Source organism: Mirounga leonina, unplaced genomic scaffold (assembly GCF_011800145.1).
Source record: "Mirounga leonina isolate KUSES-001 unplaced genomic scaffold, KU_Mleo_1.0 Mir_166, whole genome shotgun sequence".
Taxonomy (NCBI): domain Eukaryota; kingdom Metazoa; phylum Chordata; class Mammalia; order Carnivora; family Phocidae; genus Mirounga; species Mirounga leonina.
This window is the reverse complement of record NW_023270418.1, coordinates 36,401,487-36,418,189: the sequence shown is the minus strand read 5'-3', so window position 1 is coordinate 36,418,189 and position 16,703 is coordinate 36,401,487. Positions and strand designations below refer to the sequence as shown.

Below are 16,703 nucleotides of genomic sequence, written 5' to 3'. Positions count from 1 at the left end.
CGCGCCTCGCGCCCAGGACCGGCCCGCACCCCGCAGGCCGCTCGCCGCCCGCGCCGCCATGGGGGTGGAGGGCTGCACCAAGTGCATCAAGTACCTGCTCTTCGTCTTCAATTTCGTCTTCTGGGTGAGCCCGGGCTGGAGGAGGGCGGGGGACAGGGGCACCCCGAGCCCGGCAGGCCGCGCGTCCCGCCAGGCCCGGTAGAGGGGGCGCAGCCAGGCCGCCGAGGTGCGGGGCCACCTGTGGGCCGGGCGCGGATGGGCGTCCTGGGCAGGCAGACGGGCAGGTGGGGGTCGTCCGCGGGGGGTTGCCGCGAGCCGGGTCTCGGGGCCTCTGCGCGGCCGGGCCCAGGGCCCCGCGGCCGGGCCGGGGCGTTGGGGGGCCTCGGGTCTGTGCCCGCCGGGTGATGGCGGTCGGCGCGGCGGGCCGGGCCGCGGTGTCAGGGACCACCCTGCTTCGCGGGGACCGAGGGGGCCCGGGGGCTCGGGGGCGGGGCTCCCGGCGCCCCGCCCCCCATGAGCTCATCTGGGCCACCGCCCCTGGATGGGCGGCCGCGGCGGGGGTTGGCGGGGGGGGGGGGCGCGGACTGGGCCTGAGTCTTGGGAACCGTCCGCTCCGCACTTGGCCCAGCCCCGCTCGCCCCAGTGTGCCGGCCGCGGCCGGGGGATGGCGGGGAGGGGCCGGGCCGGGCGGCTCCCGCACAGGAAGCGCCTCAGCGCCTCGTGGCCCGCGTGCTGGGCGCCCGCACCGCGGTGGCCGCGCTTTGTGGGGCCGGCCCCCCTCCACTCCTCAGCCAGTCCGAGATTGCAGGCCCCGCTCTCCCGGGAGGCTGTGGAGGCCTTGACGGGAGTGGGGCTGGGGCGGCCGTTCTGAGCTGCCCAGGGCACGGGGCCCTGAGGACTTGAGCGTCTCTGGGCTCCTCCGGGGCCTGGGTCCCAGTGGATGGCCAGGTCTGGGCTTAGGTGTGGGCTTGGACATCCACCTCGGAAACAGGTACCCACAGGATGGTCATCTTGGGGTGCAGGAGGGTCTCAGGGGCTCCAAGCTGCTGGCCTGCAAGTTGCGTTTTCCTGGCCTGGGTGGTAACTGCTGGCCAGTGACCTGGTGCTTCGGCTTTGTTTCCGTTTCCTGCCTGTGTTGGAGTTGGGGAGGGGCCCCGGGTGGGTGCAGGAACCCCTCTCTTGGCCCTGCCCTGCTTCTCCTTGGCCAGTCCTCTGGGCAGTGCCTGGGAACCCTCCTGGACCCCTCTGCCACCCCAGGCTGCTCACCCCTTCTCAACAAGGACCGTGACAACATCTGGCAGACAGCGTAGTTCTCAAGTAGACCGGGAGGGTAAACTTTCGAAACGGTCCCCTGAGCAAGTCTGTTTCCCATCTGCACAGCCGAGGGTCCCAGTGTGGAGGATCCCAGTGCGGATCTCGGGGCAGTGAGGTGTTTGGGGTGGGGAGGACAGAGACTGGACTGAGCTCTAGCTGGGGATGGAGTGGAGGTGTCACACCCCGCCTGGGTGGGAAGGCACAGGTGGGGGGGGGGGGCGCTGTGGCTACTGGCCTCTGCCTGGGGAGTGGGGAGCAGTGGGACTGTCAGGAAGGGCCAGGACTGACCTGAACCGCCCCTGGGGCCTTTGCCGAAGGGGTGGTGTTTAGTGTTGATTTAGTAAGTTTGCCTGCTGTGGCCCGGGCTTGTAGGGGGCCAGGGGGACACCCAGACGCCCCTCTGCTGGTCTCTGAGCCCATCCCCTACAAGCAGAGCCTGGATGTGGGGTGAGGACCCTGACCAGGAGATGGAGGATAGACGGAGGTAGAGGATGTCTCCCGGAGCAGATTCCTGTCCTTGGGCTGAGTGTCAGTGCTGGGTAAGTCCCTCCCCACTGCCCAGCCTGGGAGGTCTCCAGGGCAGCCCCTGCTCACCGCCCAGCTCTGCTTGGGCGAGCCTGGTAGTTCCCCAGGCAGCTGGGGTGGAGGCCTGACACATCCCCAGGGGCTGCTCTTTATTCAGGCTTAAGGAAATGTTTCCAGGCCTCTCCCCTCCTGAGCCAACCAGCTGAGCATTAAGAACTGTACCCCACAGTCCAGTCACCGTGGCCCCACCCATCCCTGTAGTGGGCGCATGCAGAGCTAAGCAGGGTTCGGGCTGGGGGCCACCACTCTGGCAGGGCCCCTCTCTGCCCCGGCGTCCCGCCTCACCTGGCTGACAGCGTGGTGCCGTGGGGTTGGTTCCAGATGGTGGAGCGCTCACCCCACTGCTTGGGTCCAGGTCCTGGGCCTTGGCTTCCTGCTCCGTAAGGTGGACGTCCTCCACATCCCGTCCCCCGGCTTGGCAGATTAGCTACCATCCTTAGGGGCCAGCTCAGGAAACGGTTGTAGGGCCCAGATGGCCAGCAGGAAGACTGCTCTCCTTGGCCGGTGTGGGCAGTGCCCTGGGGAAGGGGCTTCGGGTGCCCCAGAAGGCGTTGGGTGAGGGAGGGCCCCTGGTGCCTGGCCTGACTCTCGCTCGTCGGGCACCCTGGCCACAGTGCAGGAGTGGGTGCTGAGGGGGAGCTGGGAGAAGACTTGGACAGTGGGTGTCTGCATTGGGCCGCTTTTAAAAGTTGAATCGTAGAGAGTGAAAACGCTCCCACTTGGGAGCAGGCCTCAGAGGCGGCCAGGCTGGCTTCTCCGGGAAGGAGCCCGCTTACCCTGCACGCTCACAGGCGCGTCTCTCTCCTCCACGAGCCGGGACTTCGGGGCCCCAGGCGGCGTGCACTCAGTATGCCTGACAACCGCTTGCTTTGGGGTTCCATGGCCTGGCGGGGACAGGAGTAGGAGCACGAGCAGAAGCCCGGGCCAAGCCTGGGAGACAGTGCAGACACCCTGCCTGGCAGCGTGGAAATCCTCCCTGTTGGGGTTGGACCTGGCACTTCCTGGCAGAGGCTGCTGGTTCTCAGGCTGCTGGGCATTTCAGGAAGAGCAGAGGCTCCGCTCCCTGTGACCTGGGGCAGGCATCTGGCACGCGTGGGCCCCGCTCACTCTCCTCATCTGTGAAGTGGGTACGACCACAGTCCTGTCCTTGGAGGCCAGCCAGGGAGAGCGCAGCGTCCCATGCCTGGGCCTGGCCACTCCTCCAGCCTGATGCCTTCAGTGGCCGCCTTCCAGAGGTAGGGCAGCCAGACTAGGCTGGGAACAGGGCTGATCAGAAGCCTCGCTAACTGGCATTTAATTCTCGCTTCCAGACAGCACATGACTGTCACTTAGCGGTTCTGTCGCCTTCCTTCCGGGACAGGGGATGTGTGACCCTGGCAGGCTCTGGGTGGGGGTGGGGACTTCCTGTGCCGGTTTTGGGGGGAGGGGGGCGAGTGGACGGACTGAGTGGCAGAGCTTTGGGGGAAACGGCTGTTGGGCTGGGACAAGAAGAGGAAGTCTGTGGTCTGTCCCTGAAACGAAATAGCCCCCCCCCCGCCCCCCATGAGGATGTCCAGGCACCAAGAGGTGCCACTGCAAGACTAACACGCCCCCCCCCACCCCCCCCCGCCACCAGCTCAGGTCTGCCTCCAGAACTAGAGCTCATCCCCAATCCCTAGCTCATACTGCTGTGAAGTCTGGACAGGGAGATGGACCCAAAAAGCCACCCCTCCCAAATCATCTGCCCCATGGCTTCATTTCAGCGCCTGAAACCCCACGAGGGCAAGAACCCAGATCAAATCAATACGGCAAAGTCCAGGCACCCGTGGGAGGAGCTGATGATCACCTTTGCACTGGCCCATGTTTCAGGGTGGGGATGGGGGAGAGGCACAGGGGTTCTCCCTCTGGTCCTGGCACCCCAGGACCCAGGCCAGGGCACGCAGCCAGGGCTGGGTGGTTTTCAGCCCTGGAGCTGCCCCGTGGCCAGCACGCCTTGTCCTTGACCTAGAACCAGGCTCGTCTGGAATTGGCCCTCGGGACCCTTCTCCCGAGTTGTTTTCCATCTATCCTGTGGAATGTGGTTTGACCCAGCATGCTTCCAGACCTCTAGACTTCTCAGTGCCCCCCTGCCCCCAAAGCACACATAGTTTCTACCCTGGGGCCTGGCCTAAGCCCCTCCTGATGGCAGGGCAGGTGCTAATTCACACAAGACCACTGGGGGCTTCCAGGTGGACCCCCGGGTGCTAGGGGTTAGGGTTAGGGCAGGCAGGGGGCCATGGCCAGTGTGCTGGCTGAGGATTTCCCTTGCTAAGCTAGCTGCCGGGGACGGGGCGCCCACCCTCCCTGGGCATGAGCTGAGGGCTGGCCAGAGTGAGGGGCTTAGGACATGGGGTTGGGCCCATAAGTTCCTCCAGTCGGTGGTGAGGGTGCTCCCGGCAGGGGGGGGGGCGCTGGGAGCCACAGAGGCCGGGGGACCCAGGGGCCGGCAGCACAGCCAAGGCCTGGGGGTTCATGCCCCCTTGTCCTTGTCCTCTAACTTGGGAAAGTTACTGCTGCCCCGCCTGTCTACAGTGACTGGGTACCATGGTCATTGTCAAGAAGGTGAAAGACAGGAAGCCAGGGCCGCCCGCCCTGCAGAGTCGGTGGCTGGGTGACCCACGCCTGGATTGGCCGGGTTGGCCTGGGTCATAACTCGCCCTGGGAGGACGTCGAACAGCTCCCTGTAACCTGTCTTACCTGCGCCGTTGTCTTTGGATGGGTGCTGAGGTTGGTTCTGTCACCACTGACAGCCGGCTCCCGACGCTCAGGCTGACACCCAGGCCTGTGAGGTGCCGGGGTGCGGCTGGGGTGACAGCAGTGAGGACTGCCCACCTCCCTGGGTCTCCAGTCCTGGGGCTGGGAGGCCTGAGCCCAGGAGCTCAATGCCCTTGGTCTTGGGGGTTGGGGTGGGGGCTTCCAAGAGGCAGTGGGTTTGGGAACCACCAACCGTGGTCCCACCGCGAGCTCGCGGGGAGCTCACCCTCTTGCACGGCTGTGGCTCTGCTTGGCTGAAGGGCCCACACTGCTCCCTAACCCGGGGGCTCGGCCCCCCACCCTTTGGACAGACGGCCTTTCACTTTGTCTTGAGGTGGTAAGACCTCCAGCTCCCACAAGGTAGCACTCCCCTGGGCCAGCCAGGCCCTGGCTGGAGCTGTCCCCTTGGCCTCCAGCTGGGGCAGTAGGAGGCTGAGGTCCCCGAGTGACCACGTGAGGCGGTCCTTCTACTGCTTCATAGCCTGGTGTGGCTCCAGGGCTGGGGCTCCCCTGGGACAGGGACAAGGCCATCCTGACCTGCCCTGGGAGCCCTCCACCTGCTCTCTTGTCCTCTGCCTGAGCCCACCCGCCTCCCATCTCCCTCCCCAGTCGGTGCCCAGCCCACCTGGATCCTCCTTGTCTGATGCACGCGGCCTGTTCTGTGCCCTTCTCTGGCAGGTCCCTGGGACGTCTGTGTCCACAGGCCCTCCCTGCAGGGGCCGAGGGGGCCGAGGGGCTCCCCACAGTGGGGTTGGTTTGGGGCAGGGGAACAGGACACTTCCTGGCTTTTCTACCCAGGGATTGGGTGGTGGGGTTGGGTTTCTCTTGTGCCCCTAGAGTAGCGGGGTGTGGCGGGGGCCTGCACTCACCTCTTAGGGGGAAGTGGCTCCCGCAGCCCCTAGCTGGTGGCCCCAGGGGGGCCTGGGTCATGACCCCCTTGCTTCCTACTGTTAGATGCAGGGCCAGGTGGCTTCCTGAGGTCCAGGGGCCTCCAGCGAGGCTCTGCTTCCCGGCCGAGGTGCGGGTCCCTGCTCCTCCCTCCACACCTGCTGTGTTGAGCTGCTCCCAGAGGCCACGACAGGACCGTGGGGGCAGCTGCCCAGCCCCCGGGAAGGCCCGCGTTGGGCCTGTCCCCTCATGGTGGGTGGAGAGCGAGGGTCAGTCTGCAGGAACCCGAGACCCCTACCCAGCTCGAGGGGTGGCGCCAGGACCTTCGTCTTGCTCCCCTGACCTGCCACAGCCCATCCTAAAAGCATCTCTACTGTGCCTCTTCCCTCTGACTTAGCCCCGTGTCCCTGAGGGCATTTCCGGCCTCATTTCCTGCCTTTAGCCTTCACTACCCTCCTTGGTTGGAGGGGTCTCCAGGCCTCCAGGACCCCCAGCTGCCCAGCCAAGTGGCTGCTTCCTGGCGCATTTTCCCTGGAGGTGGGGGGTTGGGGAGCAGAGCTGGAGTGGAGTCGGGTGCCCCCAACCCGCTCCCCTGCAGTGGAGCTCCCCCACACCCCCCACACACTGCCCCCTGCCCTCTGGGGCGGCCAGAGCTGCTGGGAGGGTGTGAGTGACGTGAGCAGCCCTGGGGCCCGCGTGGGTGGGGCTGGGGCACTCGGGGTGCGGGGTCCGAGGGCACGGCAGCCCCAGGCCTGCCCGGGCAGCACCCACTCCCTCCTGCTCCCTTTCAGCAGCTTCTTGGAAACGGCAGGCGGGCCGGGCAGGAGCCCAGCATGCTTGGCAGCCCCCTCCTGCTTCAGCTGACGCCGTTAGTTATTAATTCTCAGAAAGGAAGAACGAAACAGAAACAGAATCTCTCACAGGGTCCCGAACTGGCCACGCTGTGCCCGCTGTGGGGCCTTCCCCTGTGGCCCAGCTGGCTGGCACATTCCCCGGCGCCACCGGCCGCGGGGCCTCTCGGGGGGGCACGGCCTCTGGGCCAGGAGTGGGTGGGAGCCGTGCTTCTGGCGGGCGAGAGGGTCCTGTGACCCTGCGCGGAGGGCTCCGTGGGGCGGGGGCACCCCCAACACTGGGACGTTAGCTTGGACCACCTGACATCCTCATCTTCCAGTGAGAATGTGGAGGTGACCCCGAGGTGCGGCGGGGCACCCTTGGCTGCCATGCTCCGGGCCCCACCCTCTACCGTGACCCCTGCTCTCCCTGAACGCCAGGCTCCGTTGTGTAATGCACGTCTGGGCTCCACAGTTCTCCAGTCCCCTCTTTGACCCTAAAACCTCAGTTCTGTGTACGAGACTTCAGCACGATGTTTCCAGATGCTTGCTATGGGCCCTCGGAAGCCTGGCGAGCCCAGCGCGTGTGGCTCCTCGCTGCGGGCGCCGGCTGGCACCAGGACAGCAGCCTGGATCCTTTGGGGCCCAGATGAAACATTTACCCCTAAAAGCCTTGCTGCGAAGTTCAGCGGTCAGCGACTGAGTGGAGTTGGGGGTTTAAAAACAGCCTTATCGGGCGTAGAGTACACAACACGTGTTTTAAACGTGCAACCTTGACATAGAGCCCCGTGGGACGGTCACCGCATCACGATCGTGGACACGTCCAGCAGCCCCAAAAGCGTCCGGGAGCCTCGTGATCCCTCCCCCGTCCCCGGGCGGCCCAGGGCCTGTGTTCTGTCACTGCACCTGATTTGCATTTCTGACACTTCTGTAGAAAGGGAACTTTTTTCTTTTTGGTCTGGTGGCTGTCATTCAGCACGGCGCTCAGCCGAGTGGTACATTTCCCCACGGTGTGCTCGTCCGTCCCATCTGTGCGCCAGTCCAAGGACAAGTGGGTTGGGCCCGGTTTGGGGCTGGGAACAGCAGGGCCCATGTTGTGGTGTGGACGGCGCACGTTCGCGTCCCTGGGCGGACTCGGGTGGCAGGCGTGGCCGCGTGGAAGCGCACTGAGTCCTGATTCCTTACACGTCCCCGCCAGCACGTGAACGGCGGGGCAGGAGCCCTCCCTTCTCTGCGGAGGGCTTTCCACCCCCCTGGGTCAGGGTGCTGCCTTTGTCCCACCCTGGTTGGCGATCTGCCCCCTGCCATGCGGGCTTCCTCGTCTGGGAACGGGATGGCCCATACCACCACCGTGTCCACCCGGCCCCACCCCGGGGGTCTGTGCAGGGCCTGGAGTGACCGGAGCCCTGGCAAGCAGGGGCCCTGTAGGCACCGGGCCCTCCCCGGCCCTGGAGGCAGGACGAGCTTCCCTTTACCCTCAGGAGTGAGGGCCTGGGGGCTGCGGGGGAGTCTGAGGCCGCCCCGCCTGCCCCCGAGTCCGAGGCAGCAGAGGTGGTGACCAGGGGGTGGGATGAGCACTGCCCCCACTGTACTTCTCTTAGGACCGTGCACCCCAAGACACGCTCGTCTCCCCAGCTGCTGGGGTGAAGGGGCTGCGTGAGGAAAATGGGAGAGGTTGCAGCCGGGCCGCTGCTGAGGACAGGGAGGCCGGTCGGGGCTTGTGGCCAGGGCGCTGGCGCTACAGAGGGCTCCAGGGGGAGGCCCGGGACAGGGGCTTCCCTGCCCCTCCCCCTCCGCCCCGGGACATCTCACAAAGGCGGCTCTGGACCACAGTTTCAAAAGAACAAGTGACGGTTTCAAGCCAGAGTTTCCACGGCAACCCTCAGCCTCGACACCGCCTCCCTCTGAGCCGCAGATGGCAGCCACCTCGAGGCCTCTGGGGCGCCCGCCCTGCCCCCGCCGTCCCGTGGGGCCCCTGGCCTTCTCCCGCTGCTGACAGGTGCCACCAAGAGGCGCAGGAGGCTGAGAGCCCGGGGCCCTGCCCTCTGAGGGCTACGCGGTGGCCGAGGGCCCTGGGAGGGGACCCTGGCCAGGGCTGGCGCACAGCAGGCCCTTGGTGGTCCTCCCCACACTTGCTGGAGGTCAGGGCAGAGCCTCCGAGCCTTGGCCTGTCCTCCCCAACCAGACCTGGCACCCTGGGAGAGGTGGGCTGAGAAGCGGAAACCCCAGGCTCGTGGAGGGGACAGGCAGGTGCTCCGAGGGGGGTGCGGGCAACCCGGCCTCGGGGGTGTGAGCCCCGCCAGCCGTACTGGTAGGCGGGCGTGCTAGGGCCCGGGGAGCGGCTGGGGCTTTCCGCGGGGCAGCCCTCGGGGCAGGTGCCGGTCTGGCCAGGTGGTGTCCGCGGGGCGTTTCTCCTCTGCGTAGCACGTGGAGCTCTGGGCCTGTGTTGGGGGGCAGGGGGGCGGTGTCTGCTGCTGTGGGGGGAGCTCCATTGCCAGCACACAGACGGTAGGACGGGGAAGCCAGGAGCTAGCGGCCGAGCAGCGAGGCCCTCCGACCCGTGCCCAGGCTTGCAGCTCTGGGAGCAGAGTCCACCTCGGTGGGGCATCCGGGGCTGCGACGGCCCGGAGGATAGGAGGCTGGGGCCCGGAGGGCAGCACAGCCACTGGCTGGGATGATGAGATGCTCCTGTGTAGGCCGGGCCCAGCGTGGTCCGGGCTCCCCTTCAGCACCGCCCACCCCCCTCAATGGCCCTGTGCTCGCAGGACGGTGAGTCTGCTGAGGGCCTCCCTGAGCCGGAAGCCCCGTCCTCCCGCCAGGCTCTGAGCAGAGCCCCCTTTCCTGCCCCAGCTGCTCAGGCAGCCCCTCCCCTGGCCTATCTGGGAGCACAGCGTGCTTCCTTCCTCCTGCAGCGCAGTGGCTTCCCTTCCCAGGGCTGACAGCAGCGAGGATTTATCCCGCAAATGGCCCGGCCCCTCGCCCCCGTGGCTCCTTGGATGCCACCAACCTCCGCTCCTCCCCTTGTCTGTCGCTCCCTCCATCGGCCCCACCAGGCCCCTGGCAGCATCAGACCTCCACCCCTCTCTTTCTCTTGGTAGCAAAGACTTGCAGTCCCTTCCATGGGCTTCCCAGATGAGCTGAGGACTGCTGGAACCACCCCCTTGGAGGAGGGCCCAGCAGTCCCTGGGGTCCTTGGGTCTGGTGTGGACTGTGGCAAATAAATATTTAGCAAATAAAAATACAGGGCATCCAGTTAAATTTGAGCTTTAGATAAAAAAATGAACGCTGTTTTGACATAAGCGTGCCCCATCCAGTATCAGGAATGTGGTCCCCGATACCCAGGCCTTCCTTCCTGGGGCATGTCAGGCACCAGGTCCGCATGTGGAGCCGGCAGACAGCCCAGACCCCAGCGGTGCCTGGGAGCGCCACCTGGCGAGGGACGGCCTGGGCCTGCGGGCAGGTGGAGGCGCGGGTCCAGCACCTGCCTCCTTGGATGTTCAGTGTGGTTCAGCCCACACTCACCACTGCGGTGCTCTGGGCAAGTAACCCTGTACCCATTCTTTTCCCAGTTGGCCGGAGGCGTGATCCTGGGTGTGGCCCTGTGGCTGCGCCATGATCCACAGACCACCAATCTCCTCTATCTGGAGCTCGGAGACAGGCCTGCGCCCAACACCTTCTACGTGGGTGAGTGCACCTGGGGGGGCCCAGGGGCTGGTCGGCTCTGGGCTGGGGGGCCAGCAGGAACGACCCATCAAGGCGTCTGATCATGACTGCTGCGGATAGGAAGTCAGGAAGGGCTTCCAGGAGGAGGCAGGGCACGGGCCAGGTCAGCGAGGCTTGCTGTGTGCTGGGCTGCTGGGCGGGACGAGGCCTGCCAGGAAGGGCTCTTTGGGCGAGAGGGTGAGACAGAGCGTGGGTGGAGTCAGGTCCGCCTGGGGGCCTTGCGGGCCCGGGTGCGGAGGAGGTCCCCTGCCTGGCTGGCTGGGGGTGCGGGGGGCAGGAGCCCAGCTCCCAGGCAGCACTGGAACGTCACGAGGTGTGTGGGCTGTTGGGACCCCACCGGATGGCCTCCGGGGGCTGGCTCGTGGCAGGAGGCCTCTGGGTGGGGGCGGGGGAGCTGTGTCTCGTGGTGGGTATTTCGGGGGAGGCTCGCTGGAAAGGGGTGGGGCTGGATGCCTGCCTGGGCAGCAGGACTGGTAGCTGAGGCAGCTGGAGCTGAGGGGGAGGGAGACTCGGGCCCCAGGGTGAGGCAGGGGCCAGTGTGACTCAGGCCGCGCCCCCCGCCCCCCACACCTTGCTGCCTTATTAGGCTGCCTGTCTGCCTCCCAGGCACCAGCTGTGGCCCCCTCAGGGGATCGAGCCGCCACCCCTGCCCCACCGTCCTGCAGAGCCTCACTCCCCCTTAGGTTGGTCCCCAGCCAGTGGGAGGCAGGGCCTGGCCCTTGTGGGGCTCTGGAAGCCTTGTTTCTGTCCTTTAAAGGAACGGCCTGGCTGGCCCCTCGGGTCTCCACAGGCCTAGCAGCGGGACAGGAAGTGTGTGTGGGCCTTTAGGGCTCAGGGCTCCATGTTAGGACCAGCGGCCGCCCCACTGGCCTGGTATCCTGTGTGCAGCCCAGAAGGGGTCTGGGTCCCTCCCAGCTGCTGTTCGGGGCTGGGTGGGGCACGGGCTTGCGATACACGCTTGGTTGCTGAAGCAGGGATGGCCCACGGCCCCTGGGGCCACAAACGGGATGTGTGTCCCTTCCCAGCCCATGATCCTCTCTGAGCTGCAAGGTGGAGAGGTCTGACTCAGGAGCACCAACGGGGTGGCCCCTCGCCTCCCCGGAGACAGGAGCCTGCCGCGCCGGCTGTGGTTTCCCAGGGCCAGCCGTCCCTGGAGGGGGTCCCGAGCCTCCCATCTCCAGATCCCTAGGCTCCCCCTGGGCTGTGGGGCCCCTCAAAGGTTTGAGTCTCTGGAGGAGCGGGCCCCCCCGCCCACCTGCCCGCTCCAAAGGCGCCCACGAGGACCATCACCCAGGGTCTGCCGGGGCCAGGCACCCTCAGGAGCAGGGCGGTCAGCTTTGCTCACAGGTCCGAGGGCAGGGAAGTACCTCCCAGACCCACGAGACCTCCTCCCAGGTGTCCCCCTCCCCTTCCCCAGGGGTTCAGGCCTGCAACAGCCTGTCTGGGAGCGGCTGCTCTCCACGCCGCCCCCTGCAGGGCCTGGGTGCCGTGGGTGTGGGCAGGTGGTTTGGGGAGGGGTCCCCCTCCTGCCTCATGGCCGGAGCAGCTCATGCTGTTGCTGGCCCCTCCAGCTGGCCCAGCTTTTAGAGGGAACCCCAGTCACAGGCTCAGTTTCAGGCCCGGCACATGAAGGTCTGTGCTTCTGCTCTGGTCCTTGCCAGGAGGAGCCGGGCTGCAGGCTGTGCCCGGGCTCCAGGGGGGACGTGGGCCCATAGGAGAAGCTTGTAGGGGGCAAAGCAGGCACTGTCCCACCGGCCTGCCCCTCACAGGTGCCACATTGGGCTGTCACCGTGGGGCCTGACCCTGGCTTGCAGGGGCCCCCACTTGCCTCTCCTGGCACTGGGGGGGGGGGGTGCTGCCCTTGGGGAAACAGCTCCAGCCACTGGACCACTTGGTGGGTGGGGTGGAGGCAGGGCCTGCCAGCCCCGGGACCTGGGCTTCTGCAGTGGCCCCCATGGGCTGCCGAGTCCCTGCCCATCAAGGACCGGCCTTCTGGAGCCTCCCGCTGGTCCCGAGGCAGGCTGGGCCTGCCAGGGAGGCGGGGGAGCAGATGTGGGGCCTGACAAGGGTTCTTTGTCCAATGCTGGCGGGGGCGGGGGCAGGTTAGCGGGGCTCCGCCAGCATCCAGGGCAACACTGCAGGGCCCAGTGGGTCCCCGACTGCGCTTGTCGGAACCAGACCTGTCTGGGTGGGCCGTGGGCACCAAGAACGGCACCACAGCCAGCCTGGTGGGCACCCCCTTGTGCTGTCCTAGAACTGTCCCTCCCATACCATATGCCATCCTTGGCGGGGCTGGGCCACCGCAGCTGCCAGGCCACCTCCTCCGGCAGGCTCTAGTCCCTCGGAAGCCAGCTCGAGCCCACTGCTCTAGCCCAAGGAGCCACACGGAGCTGCTGGGTCTGACCCCCTGAGCAGTGGGCACGGCCTTGTGTCCCAGAGGCTCGCAGGACCCAGAGGGCGCAGACTGTACGCAGGCCTCAGCCCGGGACGGATGCAGCGTCCAGACCTGTCGGCTGAGCTCTCTGGGCACTCTGCTGTGCCAGTCAGTCCTGGCCCGGCCCTCGGCAGCCTGGCTCCCAGGGTGCAGACCCGTGCAGGAGAGATGTGGGCCGGGGGGGGGGGGGGGGGCGCGGGGGAGGCGCTCACCCGGCGGCCAGGCTGCAGTGCCCTCGCCACTGCTCGAGGGCAGGGTGGCCCGAGTCCGGGGCCGGGGGTGTGCACACGGCTGGGGAGGGGTCTGGGGTGGCGGGCCCTCGGGACGTTGCGCACTGAGGGTGTCCATTGCTCCCCCACAAAGGCATCTACATCCTCATCGCCGTGGGTGCCGTGATGATGTTCGTGGGGTTTCTGGGCTGCTACGGGGCCATCCAGGAGTCCCAGTGCCTGCTGGGGACGGTAAGGTCTGGGGCCGGGCGGGGGCGGGAGGGGGCTGCAGAGGCAGAACCCAGAGTTCTGCTGCAGACGCCCCGTGTCCAGCTCAGACGGCCCCCCGCCCCTTGCCAGTGTGATCCTGGAGCGGGGGCTCGCGGGGTGGTCTAGGGACCTTTCCCAGAACGTCAGCCCTCCAGGGTCCCTGTGTGGTTCAGAAATCGCGCCCTGGTCGATTGCTGTGACATCTGGTTCCTAACTCATGGTTCTACGGTAGCTTTTCTTCTCTGTTTTTAATAAAAAGCCACAGAAACAATAGGGGGCATGTCCCAGCCCCTCGGCCAACCTCAGTGGGGAAACTGAGGCGTGGGCAGGCCAGGAGGCATGGGTGGTGGGCGCCCATGTCATGATGACCCCCTTTCCATGGGAGAGGGAGAAGTGGGGAGCGGAAGGGGGTCACTTGGGGCCCAAAACCCCCTGGGGCTGTGCCGGCCTGCAGCCCCCACCCGCTGAGCCCCGGCCCGCGGGGATGCTGAGAAGCTCGGCAGGTCACTGCTGGGACCAAGTCTTCTCCTCCACATGGCTCGTCTCTGGTTGGGATGTGGGGGTGGGTGCCCCCACCAGCCACACACACACCTGTCGGTCACTTGGGCGCCTGGCGTCTGCACACGGCCAGCCCAAAGCTGCCCCACGCCTGCTCTCATCCCCCGTGTCTCTGCCCTCCCCTCTGGGTCCTGCACGGCCTTCCCAGTTCTTCACCTGCCTCGTCATCCTCTTTGCCTGTGAAGTAGCTGCCGGCATCTGGGGCTTTGTCAACAAAGACCAGGTGAGCCTGGGACCATGGTGGTGGGGCCGTCCCAGCTGGGCCGGGAGAGAGGAGTGCCTGCTGCTCAGGTTGTGGGGAATGGGTTGGGCCTACCCTTGGATTGCGGGGTGCTCTTTGGGGCTCCCCATGGTGGCCTGCCTGGTAGAAAAGCACAGAGGGCTTTCTGGAGGAGGTGGCTTGGGGGCTGAGTAGAAGGCAGGGCCACCTGTCTCCCAGCCTCAGGTGGGGGTGGGGGGGCATCCAGGTCTACCCTGGAAGCATCATCTTCTCGGGAGAGCCAGGGGAACACTTGCCCCCCCAGGGATGGCCCCTGTGGTGGCTGGGACCTCACCCCTCCCGCACACCCCTCCCCCAGATCGCCAAGGACGTGAAGCAGTTCTACGACCAGGCTTTGCAGCAGGCTGTGGTGGACGACGATGCCAACAATGCCAAGGCCGTGGTGAAGACCTTCCATGAGACGGTGCAGGAGGAGTGCTGGGAGGAGGCCTGGGGAGCTGGGGGGGCCGGGGGGTCGTCCTCTTGGGTCAGGCCCCGCTGGGGTTGAGTCTGGCCCCAGCACAGACCTCAGGAACAGGAGGGGTCCCGCAGACCTGGCGGGCCAGGGAGCCCTCTCTGGGACGCCCCTGGGGGCGTTCTCAGGGACCCGTGGATCCCCAGGGGGAGCCAGATGAGCCCGTTAGGCCAGGGCGCAGTGGGAGAAAGGGGAGGAGAGGGGCCCCTGGGCTCAGTTCTCCCCCTGAATAGACCATCCCAGCCCCCCACCCTGGCCAGCCCGCGGGATGTGTGTCCCTGGCCACTCCCCGCGGATCATGTCTGCACATGTGTGTCCCTGGCCACTCCCCGCGGGCCATGTCTGCACAAGGGCCCAGGGCTGACCGCAGGGTCCTCGGTCCCTGCAGCTCAACTGCTGTGGCTCCAGCACGCTGTCCGCGCTGACCACCTCCATCCTCAAGAACAACCTGTGTCCCTCGGGCAGCACCGTCATCAGCAACTTGTTCAAGGTAGGCGGGGCCGGGCCTCCCAGGCTTGCTCCCACGCTTCGCCGCCACCAGCCCTGGGTGGGTCCGGGGGTGGGGTGGCTTCCTGGGGGCTCAGCTGACGCTGCTGGGTCTCTGCCCGTGGCTCCAGATGGGAGAGTGGGCGTGGAGGGCGCCCCGACTGCGCAGGTCAGCGCCCTCCTCGTGCGGCTCAGCGACCTGAGCGGAAGCGCGCACACAGCACATTCCGTTTCCACATGTTTTAAAACGGGTGTGAGATGACCTGCAGAGACCAGGCCCTGGTCTCACCTCTTCTGAGGGGTTGAGTCCCTCCGTGCTCTTTGCACAACGAGCCTGAGCCTCGGGCCCCGCCCCTGACGGTCTGCGGGCTGTCGCCCCCCCCCCCCCCCCCCCCCAGGAGGCCTGCCCCCAGAAGATCGATGACCTCTTCTCGGGGAAGCTGTACCTCATCGGCATTGCGGCCATCGTGGTTGCTGTGATCATGGTGAGTGCGCGGGCATCTGCTCAGGGCGCCCCGTCAGGGCTTCGGGTGCTGACTGCCCCACCCAACCCCTCCCTGCAGATCTTCGAGATGATCCTGAGCATGGTGCTCTGCTGTGGCATCCGGAACAGCTCCGTGTACTGAGCGGCCCAGCTGCTCCCGCTGCAGGGGAGGGCCGGCGGGAATCCTGCAGTGCCCCTGGAGTGACCGGACATTTCTGAGGAGGGGCCGTCACCGCCCGTGTACATAACTTCTCCGGTATTACTCTGCTACACTATTAGCCTTTTTACTTCTGAGGTTTTGTTCTTGTCCTGAAGTTCCCCGTTACCTTTTGGGGCTGAAGTCACCTATAGAGGGCGTGTGAGCGGGCCTTGGGGACTGCGAGGCAGGGGCCGCCTCTGCCTCTGCCGCTGGAGGGGCTCTGCCTGCTCAGCCGGGCCTCTCCTGGGGGCCCCTCGGCCCACCACCCGCCCCCCGGCTGCACGGCTCATGCCTTTTTTAACCCTCGTTCCTCTCCCGCCACTTGTCTGGAGCCGGGTCTGCGAGCAGCCTTACGCCTTCAGTGCACCTGTCCTTTCTAACTCGTCACCTTTCGCTGTAATTACATCTCGAAAGTCATTCAATAAAGAAGGAAAATCCGGGCATGCTAACAGACTGCCTCTGTGCCTGCCGCGCCGGGACCGGGGGCGGCGCAGCTCTGTGGACCTGGCAGGGTGTGCTGGGGCCCGAGAGCCCTCCACACAACACAGCAGGTGCCGCCTTGGTGGGTCCCGTGCCACCCTCGCCGGCCTCCAGCCAGCCTCACTCCCCCGCTTACTCCCTGGGCACCACCGCCCATCGGGGGGCAGATGCGGTGGTGCAGGATGTGCTTGGGGTGGAGGGCCTGCGAGACCCCTTCCTGCCGGCGGACAGCTCTGTGGAGGACACGCGCCGGAGGGGCTCTCCCTGGCCCGTCTGGGTGCTTCTGAGGGTTCCACGGAGACACTGGGTAGCTCCGGGCCTCAGCCCATCTTGCAAGGGCTGAGGAGGAAGGGCTGAGCCTCCGCGCGGGGGAGCGAGGCCCAGCCGCCACCCCCGGGGACTGCTGGGTGACGTCACCACGAGCTGTGCTAAGCTGACCCCTCGAGGCCGCAAGCGCCGGCCGGGATTCATGGGGCGGACTCGCAGCTGCCTCCTCCGGGGTTTATTTTGGAAATAGCCCCAGCCTTGCTTGCACCTGGGGTCACCGGGTCCCAGCGGGGTCCGCCCCTCCGCCCTGTGGGCCGGGGTGGGTCTCCGGGAGAACAGGGCGGCCCTCGGAGCCGCCTCCCGCTTACTTCCCCCTGTGCGACCCTGGGGCTCCCTGGCCCAGGGGCACAGCGCAGCCAGACGCATTCCGTGCGCCGGGCGTAGGCCTGGGGGCGGCCCCAGGCGCGGGG

At 66.8% G+C, this 16,703-nt stretch overlaps 1 protein-coding gene across 2 annotated transcripts; it reads left to right on the top strand.

Annotated features, from left to right (window-relative positions):
* Nucleotides 1–6: 6 nt before the first annotated feature.
* Nucleotides 7–15,935, top strand: CD81 (CD81 molecule). 2 transcript variants are annotated; one of them, XM_035013531.1, is made up of 8 exons: nt 7–124; nt 9,959–10,073; nt 12,910–13,007; nt 13,732–13,806; nt 14,162–14,266; nt 14,706–14,807; nt 15,202–15,288; nt 15,367–15,935. In XM_035013531.1, exons 1-8 carry the CDS (start codon nt 59–61, stop codon nt 15,427–15,429), a joined length of 711 nt encoding a protein of 236 aa, XP_034869422.1. In that variant the 5' UTR covers nt 7–58; the 3' UTR covers nt 15,430–15,935. The 2 variants fall into 2 exon arrangements, with proteins under 2 accessions (XP_034869422.1, XP_034869423.1); XM_035013532.1 differs by lacking the exon at nt 7–124 and adding an exon at nt 894–991.
* Nucleotides 15,936–16,703: the final 768 nt, after the last annotated feature.

Excerpts from the sequence above, each read along its gene's own strand:
- CD81 (XM_035013531.1), top strand. The coding sequence starts at position 59 with ATGGGGGTGGAGGGCTGCACCAAGTGCATCAAGTACCTGCTCTTCGTC. Across the intron at positions 125-9,958 it reads TCTTCAATTTCGTCTTCTGG|TTGGCCGGAGGCGTGATCCT; the intron begins GTGAGCCCGGGC and ends TTCTTTTCCCAG. Across the intron at positions 13,807-14,161 it reads GCTTTGTCAACAAAGACCAG|ATCGCCAAGGACGTGAAGCA; the intron begins GTGAGCCTGGGA and ends CCCCTCCCCCAG.